The sequence below is a fragment of the Hypanus sabinus genome, chromosome 29, assembly GCF_030144855.1.
Source record: "Hypanus sabinus isolate sHypSab1 chromosome 29, sHypSab1.hap1, whole genome shotgun sequence".
NCBI classification, from domain to species: domain Eukaryota; kingdom Metazoa; phylum Chordata; class Chondrichthyes; order Myliobatiformes; family Dasyatidae; genus Hypanus; species Hypanus sabinus.
The window spans coordinates 2,499,530-2,522,564 of NC_082734.1; the positions used below are offsets into that span (position 1 = coordinate 2,499,530).

The 23,035-nt window shown below is 54.1% G+C and overlaps 1 protein-coding gene across 4 annotated transcripts in view; it reads left to right on the top strand.

Moving 5' to 3' along the window:
- Positions 1 to 21,226, top strand: part of LOC132382876 (ataxin-2-like protein) — a 64,385-nt gene extending 43,159 nt beyond the window's left edge. For 3 of the 4 annotated variants that reach the window (XM_059953374.1, XM_059953373.1, XM_059953371.1), the window contains exons 21-23: positions 18,023 to 18,232; positions 19,635 to 19,827; positions 20,662 to 21,226. In XM_059953374.1, coding sequence (XP_059809357.1) covers positions 18,023 to 18,232; positions 19,635 to 19,827; positions 20,662 to 20,711 — 453 coding nt within the window. In that variant the 3' untranslated portion in view covers positions 20,712 to 21,226. The remainder of the gene's footprint in view (positions 1 to 18,022; positions 18,233 to 19,634; positions 19,828 to 20,661) is intronic. The other variant, XM_059953372.1, reaches the window with a different exon arrangement.
- The last annotated feature ends 1,809 nt before the right edge of the window (positions 21,227 to 23,035 follow it).

A 23,035-nucleotide genomic window follows, 5' to 3' on the forward strand; every position in this document is an offset into this window, starting at 1 on the left:
CCCAGTGTGACAGGCGGTAGACAGGCCAAAGGATCCCAGTGTAGCAGACCATAGTCAGGACAAAGTCCCAGTGTAGCAGGCGGTAGACAGGCCAAAGAACCCCAGTGTAACAGGCCGAATGACCCCAGTGTGACAGGTCAAAGGACCGCAGTGTGGCAGGCCAAAGACAGGCCAAAGGATCCCAGTGTGACAGGCGGTAGACAGGCCAAAGGATCCCAGTGTAGCAGACCAAAGACAGGCCAAAGGATCCCAGTGTGACAGGCCAAAGGACCCCAGTGTGACAGACCGTAGACAGGCCATAGGACCCCAGTGTGACAGGCCAAAGGACCCCAGTGTAGCAGGCCAAAGCACCCCAGTGTGACAGGCGGTAGACAGGCCGAAGGACCCCAGTGTAGCAGGCCAAAGGACCCCAGTGTGACAGGCCAAAGGACCCCATTGTAACAGACCGTAGACAGGCCAAAGGATCCCAGTGTGACAGGCCAAAGAACCCCAGTGTAGCAGACCATAGACAGGCCAAAGGACCCCATTGTGACAGACCGTAGACAGGCCAAACGATCCCATTGTGACAGACCGTAGACAAGCTAAAGGATCCCATTGTAGCAGACCATAGACAGGCCAAAGGACCCCATTGTGACAGACCGTAGACAGGCCAAACGATCCCATTGTGACAGACCGTAGACAGGCTAAAGGACCCCAGTGTAGCAGACCAAAGACAGGCCAAAGGATCCCAGTGTGACAGGCCAAAGGATCCCAGTGTGACAGACCGTAGACTGGCCAAAGGACCCCAGTGTAGCAGACCATAGTCAGGACAAAGTACCCCAGTGTAGCAGACCGTAGACAGACCAAAGGACCCCAGTGTGACAGGCGGTAGACAGGCCAAAGGATCCCAGTGTAGCAGACCATAGTCAGGACAAAGTCCCAGTGTAGCAGGCGGTAGACAGGCCAAAGAACCCCAGTGTAACAGGCCGAATGACCCCAGTGTGACAGGTCAAAGGACCGCAGTGTGGCAGGCCAAAGACAGGCCAAAGGATCCCAGTGTGACAGGCGGTAGACAGGCCAAAGGATCCCAGTGTAGCAGACCAAAGACAGGCCAAAGGATCCCAGTGTGACAGGCCAAAGGACCCCAGTGTGACAGACCGTAGACAGGCCATAGGACCCCAGTGTAGCAGACCATAGTCAGGACAAAGTACCCCAGTGTAGCAGACCGTAGACAGACCAAAGGACCCCAGTGTGACAGGCGGTAGACAGGCCAAAGGATCCCAGTGTAGCAGACCATAGTCAGGACAAAGTCCCAGTGTAGCAGGCGGTAGACAGGCCAAAGAACCCCAGTGTAACAGGTCGAATGACCCCAGTGTGACAGGTCAAAGGACCGCAGTGTGGCAGGCCAAAGACAGGCCAAAGGATCCCAGTGTGACAGGCGGTAGACAGGCCAAAGGATCCCAGTGTAGCAGACCAAAGACAGGCCAAAGGATCCCAGTGTGACAGGCCAAAGGACCCCAGTGTGACAGACCGTAGACAGGCCATAGGACCCCAGTGTGACAGGCCAAAGGACCCCAGTGTAGCAGGCCAAAGCACCCCAGTGTGACAGGCGGTAGACAGGCCGAAGGACCCCAGTGTAGCAGGCCAAAGGACCCCAGTGTGACAGGCCAAAGGACCCCATTGTAACAGACCGTAGACAGGCCAAAGGATCCCAGTGTGACAGGCCAAAGAACCCCAGTGTAGCAGACCATAGACAGGCCAAAGGACCCCATTGTGACAGACCGTAGACAGGCCAAACGATCCCATTGTGACAGACCGTAGACAAGCTAAAGGATCCCATTGTAGCAGACCATAGACAGGCCAAAGGACCCCATTGTGACAGACCGTAGACAGGCCAAACGATCCCATTGTGACAGACCGTAGACAGGCTAAAGGACCCCAGTGTAGCAGACCATAGACAGGCCAAAGGATCCCAGTGTAGCAGACCAAAGACAGGCCAAAGGACCACAGTGTGACAGGCCAAAGGACCCCAGTGTGACAGACCGTAGACAGGCCATAGGACCCCAGTGTGACAGGCCAAAGGACCCCAGTGTGACAGGCCAAAGGACCCCAGTGTAGCAGGCCAAAGCACCCCAGTGTGACAGGCCAAAGGATCCCAGTGTGACAGGCGGTAGACAGGCCGAAGGACCCCAGTGTAGCAGACCATAGATAGGCCAAAGGACCCCAGTGTGACAGGCCAAAGGACCCCAGTGTAGCAGGCCATAGACAGGCCAAAGGACCCCAGTATGACAGGCCAAAGGACCCCATTGTAACAGACCGTAGACAGGCCAAAGGATCCCAGTGTGACAGGCCAAAGGACCCCAGTGTAGCAGACCATAGACAGGCCAAAGGACCCCAGTATGACAGGCCAAAGGACCCCATTGTAACAGACCGTAGACAGGCCAAAGGATCCCAGTGTGACAGGCCAAAGGACCCCAGTGTAGCAGACCATAGACAGGCCAAAGGACCCCAGTATGACAGGCCAAAGGACCCCATTGTAACAGACCGTAGACAGGCCAAAGGATCCCAGTGTGACAGGCCAAAGGATCCCAGTGTAGCAGACCATAGACAGACCAAAGGACCGCAGTGTAGCAGACCATAGACAGGCCAAAGGATCCCAGTGTGACAGGCCAAAGGACCCCAGTGTGACAAGGCAAAGGACCCCAGTGTAGCAGTCGGTAGACAGGCCAAAGGACCCCAGTGTGACAGACCATAGACAGGCCAAAGGACCCCAGTGTAGCAGACCATAGACAGGCCAAAGGACCCCAGTGTAGCAGACCATAGACAGGCCAAAGGACCCCAGTGTAGCAGACCATAGACAGGCCAAAGGATCCCAGGGTAGCAGACCAAAGACAGGCCAAAGGACCACAGTGTGACAGGCCAAAGGACCCCAGTGTGATAGACCGTAGACAGGCCAAAGGATCCCAGTGTGACAGGCAAAAGGACCCCAGTGTGACAGACAGTAGACAGGCCAAAGGACCCCAGTGTGACAGGCCAAAGGACCCCATTTTGACAGACTGTAGACAGGCCAAAGGATCTCAGTGTAGCAGACCATAGACAGGCCAAAGGACCCCATTGTGACAGACCGTAGACAGGCCAAACGATCCCATTGTGACAGACCGTAGACAAGCTAAAGGATCCCATTGTAGCAGACCATAGACAGGCCAAAGGATCCCAGTGTAGCAGACCAAAGACAGGCCAAAGGATCCCAGTGTGACAGGCCAAAGGATCCCAGTGTGACAGACCGTAGACTGGCCAAAGGACCCCAGTGTAGCAGACCATAGTCAGGACAAAGTACCCCAGTGTAGCAGACCGTAGACAGACCAAAGGACCCCAGTGTGACAGGCGGTAGACAGGCCAAAGGATCCCAGTGTAGCAGACCATAGTCAGGACAAAGTCCCAGTGTAGCAGGCGGTAGACAGGCCAAAGAACCCCAGTGTAACAGGCCGAATGACCCCAGTGTGACAGGTCAAAGGACCGCAGTGTGGCAGGCCAAAGACAGGCCAAAGGATCCCAGTGTGACAGGCGGTAGACAGGCCAAAGGATCCCAGTGTAGCAGACCAAAGACAGGCCAAAGGATCCCAGTGTGACAGGCCAAAGGACCCCAGTGTGACAGACCGTAGACAGGCCATAGGACCCCAGTGTGACAGGCCAAAGGACCCCAGTGTAGCAGGCCAAAGCACCCCAGTGTGACAGGCGGTAGACAGGCCGAAGGACCCCAGTGTAGCAGGCCAAAGGACCCCAGTGTGACAGGCCAAAGGACCCCATTGTAACAGACCGTAGACAGGCCAAAGGATCCCAGTGTGACAGGCCAAAGAACCCCAGTGTAGCAGACCATAGACAGGCCAAAGGACCCCATTGTGACAGACCGTAGACAGGCCAAACGATCCCATTGTGACAGACCGTAGACAAGCTAAAGGATCCCATTGTAGCAGACCATAGACAGGCCAAAGGATCCCAGTGTCGCAGACCAAAGACAGGCCAAAGGACCACAGTGTGACAGGCCAAAGGACCCCAGTGTGACAGACCGTAGACAGGCCATAGGACCCCAGTGTGACAGGCCAAAGGACCCCAGTGTGACAGGCCAAAGGACCCCAGTGTAGCAGGCCAAAGCACCCCAGTGTGACAGGCCAAAGGATCCCAGTGTGACAGGCGGTAGACAGGCCGAAGGACCCCAGTGTAGCAGACCATAGACAGGCCAAAGGACCCCAGTGTGACAGGCCAAAGGACCCCAGTGTAGCAGGCCATAGACAGGCCAAAGGACCCCAGTATGACAGGCCAAAGGACCCCATTGTAACAGACCGTAGACAGGCCAAAGGATCCCAGTGTGACAGGCCAAAGGACCCCAGTGTAGCATACCATAGAAAGGCCAAAGGACCCCAGTATGACAGGCCAAAGGACCCCATTGTAACAGACCGTAGACAGGCCAAAGGATCCCAGTGTGACAGGCCAAAGGACCCCAGTGTAGCAGACCATAGACAGGCCAAAGGACCCCAGTATGACAGGCCAAAGGACCCCATTGTAACAGACCGTAGACAGGCCAAAGGATCCCAGTGTGACAGGCCAAAGGATCCCAGTGTAGCAGACCATAGACAGACCAAAGGACCGCAGTGTAGCAGACCATAGACAGGCCAAAGGATCCCAGTGTGACAGGCCAAAGGACCCCAGTGTGACAAGGCAAAGGACCCCAGTGTAGCAGTCGGTAGACAGGCCAAAGGACCCCAGTGTGACAGACCATAGACAGGCCAAAGGACCCCAGTGTAGCAGACCATAGACAGGCCAAAGGACCCCAGTGTAGCAGACCATAGACAGGCCAAAGGACCCCAGTGTAGCAGACCATAGACAGGCCAAAGGATCCCAGGGTAGCAGACCAAAGACAGGCCAAAGGACCACAGTGTGACAGGCCAAAGGACCCCAGTGTGATAGACCGTAGACAGGCCAAAGGATCCCAGTGTGACAGACAGTAGACAGGCCAAAGGACCCCAGTGTGACAGGCCAAAGGACCCCATTTTGACAGACCGTAGACAGGCCAAAGGATCTCAGTGTAGCAGACCATAGACAGGCCAAAGGATCCCAGTGTGACAGGCGGTAGACAGGCCAAAGGACCCCAGTGTAGCAGACCATAGACAGGCCAAAGGATCCCAGTGTGACAGGCGGTAGACACGCCAAAGGACCCCAGTGTTACAGGCCAAAGGACCCCATTTTGACAGACCGTAGACAGGCCAAAGGACCCCAGTGTAGCAGACCATAGACAGGCCAAAGGATCCCAGTGTTACAGGAATCAAAGGACCCCATTTTGACAGACCGTAGACAGGCCAAAGGATCCCAGTGTAGCAGACCATAGACAGGCCAAAGGACCCCAGTGTGACAGGCGGTAGACAGGCCAAAGGACCCCAGTGTTACAGGCCAAAGGACCCCAGTGTAGCAGGTGATAGACAGGCCAAAGGACCCCAGTGTAGCTGGCCGTAGACAGGCCAAAGGATCCCAGTGTGACAGGCGGTAGACAGGCCAAAGGACCCCAGTGTAGCAGACCATAGACAGGCCAAAGGATCCCAGTGTAGCAGACCAAAGACAGGCCAAAGGACCACAGTGTGACAGGCCAAAGGACCCCAGTGTGACAGACCGTAGACAGGCCAAAGGATCCCAGTGTGACAGGCAAAAGGACCCCAGTGTGACAGACAGTAGACAGGCCAAAGGACCCCAGTGTGACAGGCCAAAGGACCCCAGTGTGACAGGCCAAAGGACCCCAGTGTGACAGGCCCAAGGACCCCATTTTGACAGACCGTAGACAGGCCAAAGGATCCCAGTGTAGCAGACCATAGACAGGCCAAAGGATCCCAGTGTGACAGGCGGTAGACAGGCCAAAGGACCCCAGTGTAGCAGGCCAAAGGACCCCAGTGTGACAAGGCAAAGGACCCCAGTGTAGCAGTCGGTAGACAGGCCAAAGGACCCCAGTGTGACAGACCATAGACAGGCCAAAGGACCCCAGTGTGACAGACCATAGACAGGCCAAAGGACCCCAGTGTGACAGACCATAGACAGGCCAAAGGACCCCAGTGTAGCAGACCATAGACAGGCCAAAGGATCCCAGTGTAGCAGACCAAAGACAGGCCAAAGGACCACAGTGTGACAGGCCAAAGGACCCCAGTGTGATAGACCGTAGACAGGCCAAAGGATCCCAGTGTGACAGGCAAAAGGACCCCAGTGTGACAGACAGTAGACAGGCCAAAGGACCCCAGTGTGACATGCCAAAGGACCCCATTTTGACAGACCGTAGACAGGCCAAAGGATCCCAGTGTAGCAGACCATAGACAGGCCAAAGGATCCCAGTGTAACAGGCGATAGACAGGCCAAAGGACCCCAGTGTAGCAGACCATAGACAGGCCAAAGGATCCCAGTGTGACAGGCGGTAGACAGGCCAAAGGACCCCAGTGTTACAGGCCAAAGGACCCCATTTTGACAGACCGTAGACAGGCCAAAGGACCCCAGTGTAGCAGACCATAGACAGGCCAAAGGATCCCAGTGTAGCAGACCAAAGACAGGCCAAAGGACCACAGTGTGACAGGCGGTAGACAGGCCAAAGGATCCCAGTGTAGCAGACCATAGTCAGGACAAAGTCCCAGTGTAGCAGGCGGTAGACAGGCCAAAGGATCCCAGTGTAGCAGGCGGTAGACAGGCCAAAGGATCCCAGTGTAGCAGGCGGTAGACAGGCCAAAGGATCCCAGTGTAGCAGGCGGTAGACAGGCCAAAGGATCCCAGTGTAGCAGGCGGTAGACAGGCCAAAGGTCCCCAGTGTAGCAGGCGGTAGACAGGCCAAAGGATCCCAGTGTAGCAGGCGGTAGACAGGCCAAAGGATCCCAGTGTAGCAGGCGGTAGACAGGCCAAAGGATCCCAGTGTAGCAGGCGGTAGACAGGCCAAAGGATCCCAGTGTAGCAGGCGGTAGACAGGCCAAAGGTCCCCAGTGTAGCAGACCATAGACAGGCCAAAGGATCCCAATGTAGCAGACCGTAGACAGGCCAAAGGATCCCAGTGTGACAGGCCAAAGGATCCCAGTGTGACAGACCGTAGACTGGCCAAAGGACCCCAGTGTAGCAGACCATAGTCAGGACAAAGTACCCCAGTGTAGCAGACCGTAGACAGACCAAAGGACCCCAGTGTGACAGGCGGTAGACAGGCCAAAGGATCCCAGTGTAGCAGACCATAGTCAGGACAAAGTCCCAGTGTAGCAGGCGGTAGACAGGCCAAAGAACCCCAGTGTAACAGGCCGAATGACCCCAGTGTGACAGGTCAAAGGACCGCAGTGTGGCAGGCCAAAGACAGGCCAAAGGATCCCAGTGTGACAGGCGGTAGACAGGCCAAAGGATCCCAGTGTAGCAGACCAAAGACAGGCCAAAGGATCCCAGTGTGACAGGCCAAAGGACCCCAGTGTGACAGACCGTAGACAGGCCATAGGACCCCAGTGTGACAGGCCAAAGGACCCCAGTGTAGCAGGCCAAAGCACCCCAGTGTGACAGGCGGTAGACAGGCCGAAGGACCCCAGTGTAGCAGGCCAAAGGACCCCAGTGTGACAGGCCAAAGGACCCCATTGTAACAGACCGTAGACAGGCCAAAGGATCCCAGTGTGACAGGCCAAAGAACCCCAGTGTAGCAGACCATAGACAGGCCAAAGGACCCCATTGTGACAGACCATAGACAGGCCAAACGATCCCATTGTGACAGACCGTAGACAAGCTAAAGGATCCCATTGTAGCAGACCATAGACAGGCCAAAGGACCCCATTGTGACAAACCGTAGACAGGCCAAACGATCCCATTGTGACAGACCGTAGACAGGCTAAAGGACCCCAGTGTAGCAGACCATAGACAGGCCAAAGGATCCCAGTGTAGCAGACCAAAGACAGGCCAAAGGACCACAGTGTGACAGGCCAAAGGACCCCAGTGTGACAGACCGTAGACAGGCCATAGGACCCCAGTGTGACAGGCCAAAGGACCCCAGTGTGACAGGCCAAAGGACCCCAGTGTAGCAGGCCAAAGCACCCCAGTGTGACAGGCCAAAGGATCCCAGTGTGACAGGCGGTAGACAGGCCGAAGGACCCCAGTGTAGCAGACCATAGATAGGCCAAAGGACCCCAGTGTGACAGGCCAAAGGACCCCAGTGTAGCAGGCCATAGACAGGCCAAAGGACCCCAGTATGACAGGCCAAAGGACCCCATTGTAACAGACCGTAGACAGGCCAAAGGATCCCAGTGTGACAGGCCAAAGGACCCCAGTGTAGCAGACCATAGACAGGCCAAAGGACCCCAGTATGACAGGCCAAAGGACCCCATTGTAACAGACCGTAGACAGGCCAAAGGATCCCAGTGTGACAGGCCAAAGGACCCCAGTGTAGCAGACCATAGACAGGCCAAAGGACCCCAGTATGACAGGCCAAAGGACCCCATTGTAACAGACCGTAGACAGGCCAAAGGATCCCAGTGTGACAGGCCAAAGGATCCCAGTGTAGCAGACCATAGACAGACCAAAGGACCGCAGTGTAGCAGACCATAGACAGGCCAAAGGATCCCAGTGTGACAGGCCAAAGGACCCCAGTGTGACAAGGCAAAGGACCCCAGTGTAGCAGTCGGTAGACAGGCCAAAGGACCCCAGTGTGACAGACCATAGACAGGCCAAAGGACCCCAGTGTAGCAGACCATAGACAGGCCAAAGGACCCCAGTGTAGCAGACCATAGACAGGCCAAAGGACCCCAGTGTAGCAGACCATAGACAGGCCAAAGGATCCCAGGGTAGCAGACCAAAGACAGGCCAAAGGACCACAGTGTGACAGGCCAAAGGACCCCAGTGTGATAGACCGTAGACAGGCCAAAGGATCCCAGTGTGACAGGCAAAAGGACCCCAGTGTGACAGACCGTAGACAGGCCAAAGGATCCCAGTGTAGCAGACCATAGACAGGCCAAAGGATCCCAGTGTAACAGGCGGTAGACAGGCCAAAGGACCCCAGTGTAGCAGACCATAGACAGGCCAAAGGATCCCAGTGTGACAGGCGGTAGACAGGCCAAAGGACCCCATTGTGACAGACCGTAGACAGGCCAAACGATCCCATTGTGACAGACCGTGGACAGGCTAAAGGACCCCAGTGTAGCAGACCATAGACAGGCCAAAGGACCCCAGTGTAGCAGACCGTAGACAGGCTAAAGGACCCCAGTGTAGCAGACCATAGACAGGCCAGAGGACCCCATTGTGACAGACCGTAGACAGGCTAAAGGACCCCAGTGTAGCAGACCATAGACAGACCAAAGTATCCCAGTGTAGCAGGCGGTAGACAGGCCAAAGGATCCCAGTGTAGCAGGCAGTAGACAGGCCAAAGGATCCCAGTGTAGCAGACCATAGAGAGGCCAAAGGATCCCAGTGTAGCAGTCGGTAGACAGGCTAAAGGATCCCAGTGTGACAGGCGGTGAACAGGTCAAAGGATCCCAGTGTAGCAGACCATAGACAGGCCAAAGGATCCCAGTGTAGCAGTCGGTAGACAGGCTAAAGGATCCCACTGTGACAGGCGGTGAACAGGTCAAAGGATCCCAGTGTGACTGGCGGTGAACAGGTCAAAGGACCCCAGTGTGACAGGGAGTAGACAGGCCTAAGGATCCCAGTGTGACAGGCGGTAGACAGGCCAAAGGACCCCAGTGTAGCAGACCATAGACAGACCAAAGTATCCCAGTGTAGCAGTCGGTAGACAGGCCAAAGGATCCCAGTGTGACAGGCGGTGAACAGGTCAAAGGATCCCAGTGTGACAGGCGGTAGACAGGCCAAAGGACCCCAGTGTGACAGGCGGGAGACAGGCCAAAGGATCCCAGTGTAGCAGGCGGTAGACAGGCCAAAGGATCCCAGTGTAGCAGGCGGTAGACAGGCTAAAGGATCCCAGTGTAGCAGGCAGTAGACAGGCTAAAGGATCCCAGTGTGACAGGCCAAAGGACCCCAGTGTGATAGACCGTAGACAGGCCAAAGGATCCCAGTGTGACAGGCAAAAGGACCCCAGTGTGACAGACCGTAGACAGGCCAAAGGATCCCAGTGTAGCAGACCATAGACAGGCCAAAGGATCCCAGTGTAACAGGCGGTAGACAGGCCAAAGGACCCCAGTGTAGCAGACCATAGACAGGCCAAAGGATCCCAGGGTAGCAGACCAAAGACAGGCCAAAGGACCACAGTGTGACAGGCCAAAGGACCCCAGTGTGATAGACCGTAGACAGGCCAAAGGATCCCAGTGTGACAGGCAAAAGGACCCCAGTGTGACAGACAGTAGACAGGCCAAAGGACCCCAGTGTGACAGGCCAAAGGACCACAGTGTGACAGGCCAAAGGACCCCATTTTGACAGACCGTAGACAGGCCAAAGGATCCCAGTGTAGCAGACCATAGACAGGCCAAAGGATCCCAGTGTAACAGGCGGTAGACAGGCCAAAGGACCCCAGTGTAGCAGACCATAGACAGGCCAAAGGATCCCAGTGTGACAGGCGGTAGACAGGCCAAAGGACCCCATTGTGACAGACCGTAGACAGGCCAAACGATCCCATTGTGACAGACCGTGGACAGGCTAAAGGACCCCAGTGTAGCAGACCATAGACAGGCCAAAGGACCCCAGTGTAGCAGACCGTAGACAGGCTAAAGGACCCCAGTGTAGCAGACCATAGACAGGCCAAAGGACCCCATTGTGACAGACCGTAGACAGGCTAAAGGACCCCAGTGTAGCAGACCATAGACAGACCAAAGTATCCCAGTGTAGCAGGCGGTAGACAGGCCAAAGGATCCCAGTGTAGCAGGCAGTAGACAGGCCAAAGGATCCCAGTGTAGCAGACCATAGAGAGGCCAAAGGATCCCAGTGTAGCAGTCGGTAGACAGGCTAAAGGATCCCAGTGTGACAGGCGGTGAACAGGTCAAAGGATCCCAGTGTAGCAGACCATAGACAGGCCAAAGGATCCCAGTGTAGCAGTCGGTAGACAGGCTAAAGGATCCCACTGTGACAGGCGGTGAACAGGTCAAAGGATCCCAGTGTGACTGGCGGTGAACAGGTCAAAGGACCCCAGTGTGACAGGGAGTAGACAGGCCTAAGGATCCCAGTGTGACAGGCGGTAGACAGGCCAAAGGACCCCAGTGTAGCAGACCATAGACAGACCAAAGTATCCCAGTGTAGCAGTCGGTAGACAGGCCAAAGGATCCCAGTGTGGCAGGCGGTGAACAGGTCAAAGGATCCCAGTGTGACAGGCGGTAGACAGGCCAAAGGACCCCAGTGTGACAGGCGGGAGACAGGCCAAAGGATCCCAGTGTAGCAGGCGGTAGACAGGCCAAAGGATCCCAGTGTAGCAGGCGGTAGACAGGCTAAAGGATCCCAGTGTAGCAGGCAGTAGACAGGCTAAAGGATCCCAGTGTGACAGGCGGGAGACAGGCCAAAGGATCCCAGTGTGACAGCCGGGAGACAGGCCAAAGGTCCCCAGTGTAGCAGACCATAGATAGGCCAAAGGATCCCAGTGTAGCAGACCATAGACAGGCTAAAGGATCCCAGTGTAGCAGGCGGTAGACAGGCCAAAGGATCCCAGTGTAGCAGGCAGTAGACAGGCCAAAGGATCCCTGTGGAGTAGACCATAGACAGGCCAAAGGACCCCAGTGTGACAAGGCAAAGGACCCCAGTGTAGCAGTCGGTAGACAGGCCAAAGGACCCCAGTGTGACAGACCATAGACAGGCCAAAGGACCCCAGTGTAGCAGACCATAGACAGGCCAAAGGACCCCAGTGTAGCAGACCATAGACAGGCCAAAGGATCCCAGTGTAGCAGACCAAAGACAGGCCAAAGGACCACAGTGTGACAGGCCAAAGGACCCCAGTGTGATAGACCGTAGACAGGCCAAAGGATCCCAGTGTGACAGGCAAAAGGACCCCAGTGTGACAGACAGTAGACAGGCCAAAGGACCCCAGTGTGACAGGCCAAAGGACCCCATTTTGACAGACCGTAGACAGGCCAAAGGATCTCAGTGTAGCAGACCATAGACAGGCCAAAGGATCCCAGTGTGACAGGCGGTAGACAGGCCAAAGGACCCCAGTGTAGCAGACCATAGACAGGCCAAAGGATCCCAGTGTGACAGGCCAAAGGACCCCATTTTGACAGACCGTAGACAGGCCAAAGGACCCCAGTGTAGCAGACCATAGACAGGCCAAAGGATCCCAGTGTTAGGCCAAAGGACCCCATTTTGACAGACCATAGACAGGCCAAAGGACCCCAGTGTTACAGGCCAAAGGACCCCATTTTGACAGACCGTAGACAGGCCAAAGGACCCCAGTGTAGCAGACCATAGACAGGCCAAAGGATCCCAGTGTTAGGCCAAAGGACCCCATTTTGACAGACCGTAGACAGGCCAAAGGATCCCAGTGTAGCAGACCATAGACAGGCCAAAGGATCCCAGTGTGACAGGCGGTAGACAGGCCAAAGGACCCCAGTGTAGCAGACCATAGACAGGCCAAAGGATCCCAGTGTAGCAGACCAAAGACAGGCCAAAGGACCACAGTGTGACAGGCCAAAGGACCCCAGTGTGACAGACCGTAGACAGGCCAAAGGATCCCAGTGTGACAGGCAAAAGGACCCCAGTGTGACAGACAGTAGACAGGCCAAAGGACCCCAGTGTGACAGGCCAAAGGACCCCTGTGTGACAGGCCAAAGGACCCCTGTGTGACAGGCCAAAGGACCCCAGTGTGACAGGCCAAAGGACCCCAGTGTGACAGGCCAAAGGACCCCAGTGTGACAGGCCAAAGGACCCCAGTGTGACAGGCCAAAGGACCCCAGTGTAGCAGGCCAAAGGACCCCTGTGTGACAGGCCCAAGGACCCCATTTTGACAGACCGTAGACAGGCCAAAGGATCCCAGTGTAGCAGACCATAGACAGGCCAAAGGATCCCAGTGTAGCAGACAAAAGACCGGCCAAAGGATCCCAGTGTAGCAGACAAAAGACCGGCCAAAGGATCCCAGTGTAGCAGACCATAGACAGGCCAAAGGTCCCCAGTGTAGCAGACCATAGACAGGCCAAAGGATCCCAGTGTAGCAGACCATAGACAGGCCAAAGGTCCCCAGTGTAGCAGACCATAGACAGGCCAAAGGATCCCAGTGTCGCAGACCATAGACAGGCCAAAGGTCCCCAGTGTAGCAGACCATAGACAGGCCAAAGGATCCCAGTGTAGCAGACCATAGACAGGCCAAAGGATCTGAGTGTAGCAGACCATAGACAGGCCAAAGGTCCCCAGTTTAGCAGACCATAGACAGGCCAAAGGATCCCAGTGTAGCAGGCCAAAGGACCCCAGTGTAGCAGACCATAGACAGGCCAAAGGATCCCAGTGTAGCAGACCATAGACAGGCCAAAGGTCCCCAGTTTAGCAGACCATAGACAGGCCAAAGGTCCCCAGTTTAGCAGACCATAGACAGGCCAAAGGTCCCCAGTTTAGCAGACCATAGACAGGCCAAAGGTCCCCAGTTTAGCAGACCATAGACAGGCCAAAGGTCCCCAGTGTAGCAGACCATAGACAGGCCAAAGGATCCCAGTGTAGCAGGCCAAAGGACCCCAGTGTAGCAGACCATAGACAGGCCAAAGGATCCCAGTGTAGCACCATAGACAGGCCAAAGGTCCCCAGTTTAGCAGACCATAGACAGGCCAAAGGTCCCCAGTGTAGCAGACCATAGACAGGCCAAAGGATCCCAGTGTAGCAGACCATAGACAGGCCAAAGGATCCCAGTGTAGCAGACCATAGACAGGCCAAAGGATCCCAGTGTAGCAGACCATAGACAGGCCAAAGGATCCCAGTGTAGCAGACCATAGACAGGCCAAAGGATCCCAGTGTAGCAGGCCAAAGGACCCCAGTGTAGCAGACCATAGACAGGCCAAAGGATCCCAGTGTAGCAGACCATAGACAGGCCAAAGGTCCCCAGTGTAGCAGACCATAGACAGGCCAAAGGATCCCAGTGTAGCAGACCATAGACAGGCCAAAGGATCCCAGTGTGACAGGCCAAAGGACCCCAGTGTGACAGACCATAGACAGGCCAAAGGTCCCCAGTGTAGCAGACCATAGACAGGCCAAAGGATCCCAGTGTAGCAGACCATAGTCAGGCCAAAGGTCCCCAGTTTAGCAGACCATAGACAGGCCAAAAGTCCCCAGTGTAGCAGACCATAGACAGGCCAAAGGATCCCAGTGTAGCAGACCATAGACAGGCCAAAGGATCCCAGTGTAGCAGACAAAAGACAGGCCAAAGGATCCCAGTGTAGCAGACCATAGACAGGGCAAAGGATCCCAATGTAGCAGACAAAAGACTGGCCAAAGGATCCCAGTGTAGCAGACAAAAGACAGGCCAAAGGATCCCAGTGTAGCAGACCATAGACAGGCCAAAGGATCCCAGTGTAGCAGACCATAGACAGGCCAAAGGATCCCAGTGTAGCAGGCCAAAGGACCCCAGTGTAGCAGACCATAGACAGGCCAAAGGATCCCAGTGTAGCAGACCATAGACAGGCCAAAGGTCCCCAGTGTAGCAGACCATAGACAGGCCAAAGGATCCCAGTGTAGCAGACCATAGACAGGCCAAAGGATCCCAGTGTGACAGGCCAAAGGACCCCAGTGTGACAGACCATAGACAGGCCAAAGGTCCCCAGTGTAGCAGACCATAGACAGGCCAAAGGATCCCAGTGTAGCAGACCATAGTCAGGCCAAAGGTCCCCAGTTTAGCAGACCATAGACAGGCCAAAAGTCCCCAGTGTAGCAGACCATAGACAGGCCAAAGGATCCCAGTGTAGCAGACCATAGACAGGCCAAAGGATCCCAGTGTAGCAGACAAAAGACAGGCCAAAGGATCCCAGTGTAGCAGACCATAGACAGGGCAAAGGATCCCAATGTAGCAGACAAAAGACTGGCCAAAGGATCCCAGTGTAGCAGACAAAAGACAGGCCAAAGGATCCCAGTGTAGCAGACAAAAGACAGGCCAAAGGATCCCAGTGTAGCAGACCATAGACAGGCCAAAGGATCCCAGTGTAGCAGACCATAGACAGGCCAAAGGTCCCCAGTGTAGCAGACCATAGACAGGCCAAAGGATCCCAGTGTAGCAGACCATAGACAGGCCAATGGATCCCAGTGTGACAGGCCAAAGGACCCCTGTGTGACAGGCCAAAGGACCCCTGTGTGACAGGCCAAAGGACCCCTGTGTGACAGGCCAAAGGACCCCAGTGTGACAGGCCAAAGGACCCCAGTGTGACAGGCCAAAGGACCCCAGTGTGACAGGCCAAAGGACCCCAGTGTGACAGGCCAAAGGACCCCAGTGTAGCAGGCCAAAGGACCCCTGTGTGACAGGCCCAAGGACCCCATTTTGACAGACCGTAGACAGGCCAAAGGATCCCAGTGTAGCAGACCATAGACAGGCCAAAGGATCCCAGTGTAGCAGACAAAAGACCGGCCAAAGGATCCCAGTGTAGCAGACAAAAGACCGGCCAAAGGATCCCAGTGTAGCAGACCATAGACAGGCCAAAGGTCCCCAGTGTAGCAGACCATAGACAGGCCAAAGGATCCCAGTGTAGCAGACCATAGACAGGCCAAAGGTCCCCAGTGTAGCAGACCATAGACAGGCCAAAGGATCCCAGTGTCGCAAACCATAGACAGGCCAAAGGTCCCCAGTGTAGCAGACCATAGACAGGCCAAAGGATCCCAGTGTAGCAGACCATAGACAGGCCAAAGGATCCCAGTGTAGCAGACCATAGACAGGCCAAAGGTCCCCAGTGTAGCAGACCATAGACAGGCCAAAGGATCCCAGTGTCGCAAACCATAGACAGGCCAAAGGATCCCAGTGTAGCAGGCCAAAGGACCCCAGTGTAGCAGACCATAGACAGGCCAAAGGATCCCAGTGTAGCAGACCATAGACAGGCCAAAGGTCCCCAGTTTAGCAGACCATAGACAGGCCAAAGGTCCCCAGTTTAGCAGACCATAGACAGGCCAAAGGTCCCCAGTGTAGCAGACCATAGACAGGCCAAAGGATCCCAGTGTAGCAGGCCAAAGGACCCCAGTGTAGCAGACCATAGACAGGCCAAAGGATCCCAGTGTAGCACCATAGACAGGCCAAAGGTCCCCAGTTTAGCAGACCATAGACAGGCCAAAGGTCCCCAGTGTAGCAGACCATAGACAGGCCAAAGGATCCCAGTGTAGCAGACCATAGACAGGCCAAAGGATCCCAGTGTAGCAGACCATAGACAGGCCAAAGGATCCCAGTGTAGCAGACCATAGACAGGCCAAAGGATCCCAGTGTAGCAGACCATAGACAGGCCAAAGGATCCCAGTGTAGCAGGCCAAAGGACCCCAGTGTAGCAGACCATAGACAGGCCAAAGGATCCCAGTGTAGCAGACCATAGACAGGCCAAAGGTCCCCAGTGTAGCAGACCATAGACAGGCCAAAGGATCCCAGTGTAGCAGACCATAGACAGGCCAAAGGATCCCAGTGTGACAGGCCAAAGGACCCCAGTGTGACAGACCATAGACAGGCCAAAGGTCCCCAGTGTAGCAGACCATAGACAGGCCAAAGGATCCCAGTGTAGCAGACCATAGTCAGGCCAAAGGTCCCCAGTTTAGCAGACCATAGACAGGCCAAAAGTCCCCAGTGTAGCAGACCATAGACAGGCCAAAGGATCCCAGTGTAGCAGACCATAGACAGGCCAAAGGATCCCAGTGTAGCAGACAAAAGACAGGCCAAAGGATCCCAGTGTAGCAGACCATAGACAGGGCAAAGGATCCCAATGTAGCAGACAAAAGACTGGCCAAAGGATCCCAGTGTAGCAGACAAAAGACAGGCCAAAGGATCCCAGTGTAGCAGACAAAAGACAGGCCAAAGGATCCCAGTGTAGCAGACCATAGACAGGCCAAAGGATCCCAGTGTAGCAGACCATAGACAGGCCAAAGGTCCCCAGTGTAGCAGACCATAGACAGGCCAAAGGATCCCAGTGTAGCAGACCATAGACAGGCCAATGGATCCCAGTGTGACAGGCCAAAGGACCCCAGTGTGACAGACCATAGACAGGCCAAAGGTCCCCAGTGTAGCAGACCATAGACAGGCCAAAGGATCCCAGTGTAGCAGACCATAGTCAGGCCAAAGGTCCCCAGTTTAGCAGACCATAGACAGGCCAAAAGTCCCCAGTGTAGCAGACCATAGACAGGCCAAAGGATCCCAGTGTAGCAGACCATAGACAGGCCAAAGGATCCCAGTGTAGCAGACAAAAGACAGGCCAAAGGATCCCAGTGTAGCAGACCATAGACAGGGCAAAGGATCCCAATGTAGCAGACAAAAGACTGGCCAAAGGATCCCAGTGTAGCAGACAAAAGACAGGCCAAAGGATCCCAGTGTAGCAGACAATAGACAGGCCAAAGGATCCCAGTGTAGCAGACAAAAGACAGGCCAAAGGATCCCAGTGTGGCAGGCCCAAGGACCCCAGTGTGGCAGGCCAAAGGACCCCAGTGTGACAGGCCAAAGGACGCCATTTTGACAGACCGTAGACAGGCCAAAGGATCCCAGTGTAGCAGGCAGTAGACAGGCCAAAGGACCCCAGTGTAGCAGACCATAGATTGGCCAAAGGACCCCAGTGTAGCAGACCGTAGACAGGCCAAAGGACCCCATTGTGACAGACTGTAGACAGGCCAAAGGATCCCAGTGTAGCAGACCAAAGGACCGCTGTGTTGCAGGCGGTAGACAGACCGAAGGACCCCAGTGTAGTAGGCTGCAGATAGGCCAAAGAGCATGGGGTAGCAGGTTGCAGATGGGTTAGAGAATCCTGTGTGCAGGATATAGATGGGCCAAGAATGTGAGATTGGAAGCTGCAGAAAGGCCGATCGGCCCGAGGTTTGTGGTTTACAGTGGGCTTTCGGAGCAAGGTGGCTGCAGATGGGTGAATTGCCTGCTCAGTCTACAGTGGTGCCTGACATCTCAGTCAATGTCTCTCTCTCTTTCTCTCTCCAGCAGCACCAGGGCAGCCAGCCCCCTCACATATCGAATACGCCAGGCCAGCAGAGCCTTTACCATGCCGCGTTGACCCCCACCCCACCGTCCATCACACCTGCCCCCAATCCCCAGTCCCCACAGACGAGTTTCCCACAGCAGGCTGTCTACGCCATCCACCCCCACCAGCAGCTGCAGCACGGGTACACCAACATGGCACACGTCACACAGGTGGGCACTTGTCTTTCTGTCTGCGCGTGTGCGCATCTTTGTGTGAAGTAAATAAGTTGTACTGTATGCATGTGTAAATGCACACATCCCTGTGTCTGCATGCATTTTATTGTTTGTTACATACCCGTGGGTATTCTTGTACTTGTCACGTGACAGTGGTGTTGAAGCTTTTCTGGACTTAAGCTCGTGGTCTTGTGATGGTGGAGTCATGTCTCTTTCCCGCCAGTAGAGGTCCTGTGACCCTGCCTCAATTATATTTATGTTACGGATTCAGCAACAATAAATATGTAAGTGAGGCAAACCCCCCAAAAGTAAACAAACGACTATCACAACCGGAAATCAGCTGCTGTGCAGCAGCTTAAACAGTTCATAAAGGAATAAAGCGAAAACAGTTCTTCAAAGTAATACTGCAACAGTTCAAAATGCTTACAGTCCATTAAAAGAGAGACTTTTTAGGCAATTTAAATTCTCTTTCACGTCGTGTTGCTGCGGTTCCCAGTTGGACTATACTTTTCCCGGAGAATTTACGAAGATGAAAATGAAACGGCTTAAAGGCACGGACCTTTCCTTTACAAAACTGTACCCAACCCTTTCTGCTATTATTGCAGGGGTTAGCACAGGGACAGCCAACGAATTCCTTCAGAATGAGAATCAAACCTGATCAAGGTCAAACCTGTTTCACCGTCGAAATCGACTTTCCTCGACTCCCGAACAGGGATCTTCACTCTCCACTGACTTTTACCTGGCAGTATTGTAAAGAAACTGCCGGCAATGACCTTTTAAACTTTAGGCATTAAATAAAACTCCATCTTTCAATGGAATTGTGTCATAATATTGGACCACGCAGTAGCATGGAGTCAAAATGGCAAATCCAGCCATGAACTGCCCCTCCTCACAGGGAAGGGTCCTCCTTTTATACCCTGTGTAAAAAAAACACACAGCACTGTCACATGACCTCTACTGGTGGGAAAGTGACGTCACTCCACCATCACAAGTCCAGTATAGCTTCAACACCACTGTCACGTGACAAGTACAAGATACCCACGGGTACGTAACATTGGTGAACATGTGTCAATACGTAAACACGTGCATTTCTGCTCGCATGTACAGTAAATGTGTTCTATATGCCTGTGTGTGTGAACACGGGATCTTTCAGTTACAGTGGCGCGTGACCCCCTTCCCCTCAGTCCCTCCATTTTTACACTCCTATTCCCTCCCACCTCGCTGCCCTCATTTTCCCCTTTACCTCAGTCTCACTCCCTTTCTCCTTGCCCCACCCTTGTTTCCCCGACTACCCTTTCCCCTGGTCTCTCAACCAACCAACCCCCCCCCCCCCCCACCCCGTTCTACCCCTATCTCTCCTTGAGCCTATTGACCTCTCTCGTCTCCCTCCACCCCTCAGGCCCACGTGCAGTCAGGGATGGCTGGACCCCACCACCACCCTGGACCCTCGCACCACACGCAGGTGATGCTGCTGCCAGCTCCACAGACACATGGACATGGGGGTCCCACCCAGCAGGGCGCCCCCCACAGCGGCGTCCCGGCCATGTCTGCCAATGCCACCACTCACTACACCTACATCGGGCATCCCCAAGGTAAGGGAGAGAGGGAGTGCAGGGAGTCTCACCCTGTGTCTGACCCATGGAGTATGTGATGAAATGATGCTGAGTGAGCTTTATCCTGTGGCTGACTGTAAGAGTGTTTGATGAGATGGTATTGGTTTTCTGTATCTGACTTCAGGAGTGTGTGACAGGATGGTGTGGAGGGAGCTTCACTGTGGGTTCAACCCTGGAAGCATGTGATAGAACAGTTTGGAGGAATCCTCACCCTGTGCCTGACCCTGGGAATGTGCGATGGGACTGTATAGAGGGAGCTTCATTCTGTGTCTGACCCTGGGAATGTGTGATGGGACTGTATAAAGGGAGCTTCATTCTGTGTCTGACCCTGGGAATGTGTGATGGGACTGTATAAAGGGAGCTTCATTCTGTGTCTGACCCTGGGAATGTGTGATGGGACTGTATGGAGGAATCCTCACCCTGTGTCTGACCCTGGGAATGTGCGATGGGACTGTATAGAGGGAGCTTCATTCTGTGTCTGATCCTGGGAATGTGCGATGGGACTGTATAGAGGGAGCTTCATTCTGTGTCTGACCCTGGGAATGTGCGATGGGACTGTATAGAGGGAGCTTCATTCTGTGTCTGACCCTGGGAATGTGTGATGGGACTGTATAGAGGGAGCTTCACTCTGTGTCTGACCCTGGGAATGTGTGATGGGACTGTATAGAGGGAGCTTCACTGTGTCTGACCCTGGGAATGTGCGATGGGACTGTATAGAGGGAGCTTCGTTCTGTGTCTGACCCTGGGAATGTGTGATGGGACTGTATAGAGGGAGCTTTGTTCTGTGTCTGACCCATTCTCCTTTCTCTGCAGTGCCTGTGCAGACCCACCAGCAGCCGCTGTTCCATCCACAGGGGAACTGAGGGCTTCCATAAGCCCGCTTCGCGCCGGCACGGAGCCAGTGACTGGGGATGGGCCTCCTCGTGGCTTGCCAGAATCCCTCCCCAGTGCCCGGAGTGAGCCGTGCTTCCCGATCCTTTCAGTCCCCTCCCTTTCTCCCTCCTTGAGCCAGTGGGAGGCTGATTCCCGCCCTCCAGCAAGACTGAGCTGCTCCGGGTCAGGAGGAATGGAGACGGGAAGTTGTCAGCAATCAGTGGGGGCATGGTGGAGCAGATGGTAACTGCTAAACTACACCTTTGCATCCCTCCTTTTCCCCTTCCTCTTCACCCAAACCAACTGTCCATCTTTGCTTCTCTGATCCTAATGGTCCACCCCTCCCACATCCCCTTCTTACCGCACTCATCTCTCCTCTCCCTTCTCTGATCTCTCCACCCCTCCTGCGATCTCTCCACCCCTTCTGCCTTCCTTCACCTTTGCTACTGCTCCACTCCCTTAACTTTGTCGCACCCCCGCCCTCTCTCTCTGCCACTTTCCCATCTCACCCCCTCTTCCCCCCCCTTCTCCCCTGTCTCTGCTGCCCCTATTCTCTCTGTCACTCACCCCACCCTTTCCTTCACTCAGCCGGTTCCCCTTTCATCATTCCCCCTTCTATTGCCTTCTCTTTCTATCCAACTTGTGTCTCTATCACTATCTCTCTCCCTCTCTCTGTTTACAACTTGCAAGGTGGATTTAAGGACACCCTTTTACTTTATATTAAATAACCAGAAAAAATCTTTAAAAAAAAAAATAAAAATGTAAACTAACTAAATGACTTCACGAGTTTCACTGAATGATAGGGCAATCGCAGGTCAGAACGCCCTGTTCTAGGGTTTGTGCTTCAGATCAAGCGGTGTCTTGGGACTGTGTCCAAACTTGCCCCCCTCTCCCTACAGGCCTTCGTCTTGCCTTTTACAGGAAAGGAGTGGAAAGTGGGAGTCCTAGATTGTCCAGACCCTATCTGCTCAGATCAGTGGAAGTTTATTTTGTGATTCCTGCCTCATATCTTTATGATATTACAATATTCTACTATTGACAGTATTTACAGATATGGCTTCAAATAATGATGCATGCAGCATACCTATCAACCCTCAGTGATTCCCGAAAACCATGTACCCTCAACCCCGAAATGTACCTGGTGAGTAGAGAAGGGGTGAACATGGAACCAGAGTGGAAAAAGAGGAACAAGGGGAGAGAAATTACTATAAGTTTGAGAAATCGATGTTCATACCTTCAGATTGGAGGCTACCCAGACAGAATACAAGTGTTACTCCCCCAACCAGCATCTGGCATCATTGCAGCAGTAGGGGAGGCCATTGGGGTTGAATTAGAACAGGTGGCCACCAGGAGGCTTTGGCTGTTGCAGGTGATCATTCAGAGAGAAAGGGCATGGCAGGTCAGTCTTGTTTCAGAAAGGGGCTGAGATCACTCCCTCTCCACACACCTGTAACTGTGCAGCATTACACTGCCTCCTCCCAGCCACTGGCTCTGTGAACCAACTTCTATGAAAGAACTGCCCCATGTAGCTTTCTTTGCCCTGGGTTTGTGGCGTAAAGTGGACCAGCTTTGCCTTAAGAGCGCTACCAGTTGTGTGGGCGGCGGAGACAAGGAAGGTCGCGGTGCACAAGAGAGATTCGTACAAGAATTGGCAGCAGGTATCACAAAATGGTGACATCACAGGTCCTTTGACCCATCTATTGCACAATGACTTGCCTAGTCTCATTGACCTACATCTAGATCCATATGGCTCCAGTCCCCTCCCTGTCCAAACTTCTCAAGTGTTGAAGTTGAAACTGCATCCACCACTTCCACTGGCAGTTCGTTCCACACTTGCGCAACCTGCTAAGTGAAGAAGTTCCCCCTCAGGATCCCTTACAATATTTTACCATTCACTCTGTTTTACTAGACTCACCCTTCCTCAGAGGAAAGTGCAAACATTTCACCGTCTATACCCCTGATTTTGTACACCTTTGTAAGATCTCCCCGCATTCTCCTGTGTTTTGGGGAATAAAGTCCTGACCTATTCAACCTTATAAATCAGGTCTTGGCAACATCAAGTAAGCTTTATCTGCACTCTGAAGCTTAATCTCATTACTGTAATTAGGTGACCAGGACTGCACACAATGCTCCAAATTCGGCCTCAAGAACATCTTCAACAACTTCAGCGCAACATCTCAAATGTACTCAATGCCTTAATTTCGAAGTCTCTGTCTAAGACCCTATCTACCTGTGATGGTATCTACAAGGAATTATGGATCTGCATTTCACAAATCCTTGATTCTACACAAACCTCTGCATTAAATTCATCGGT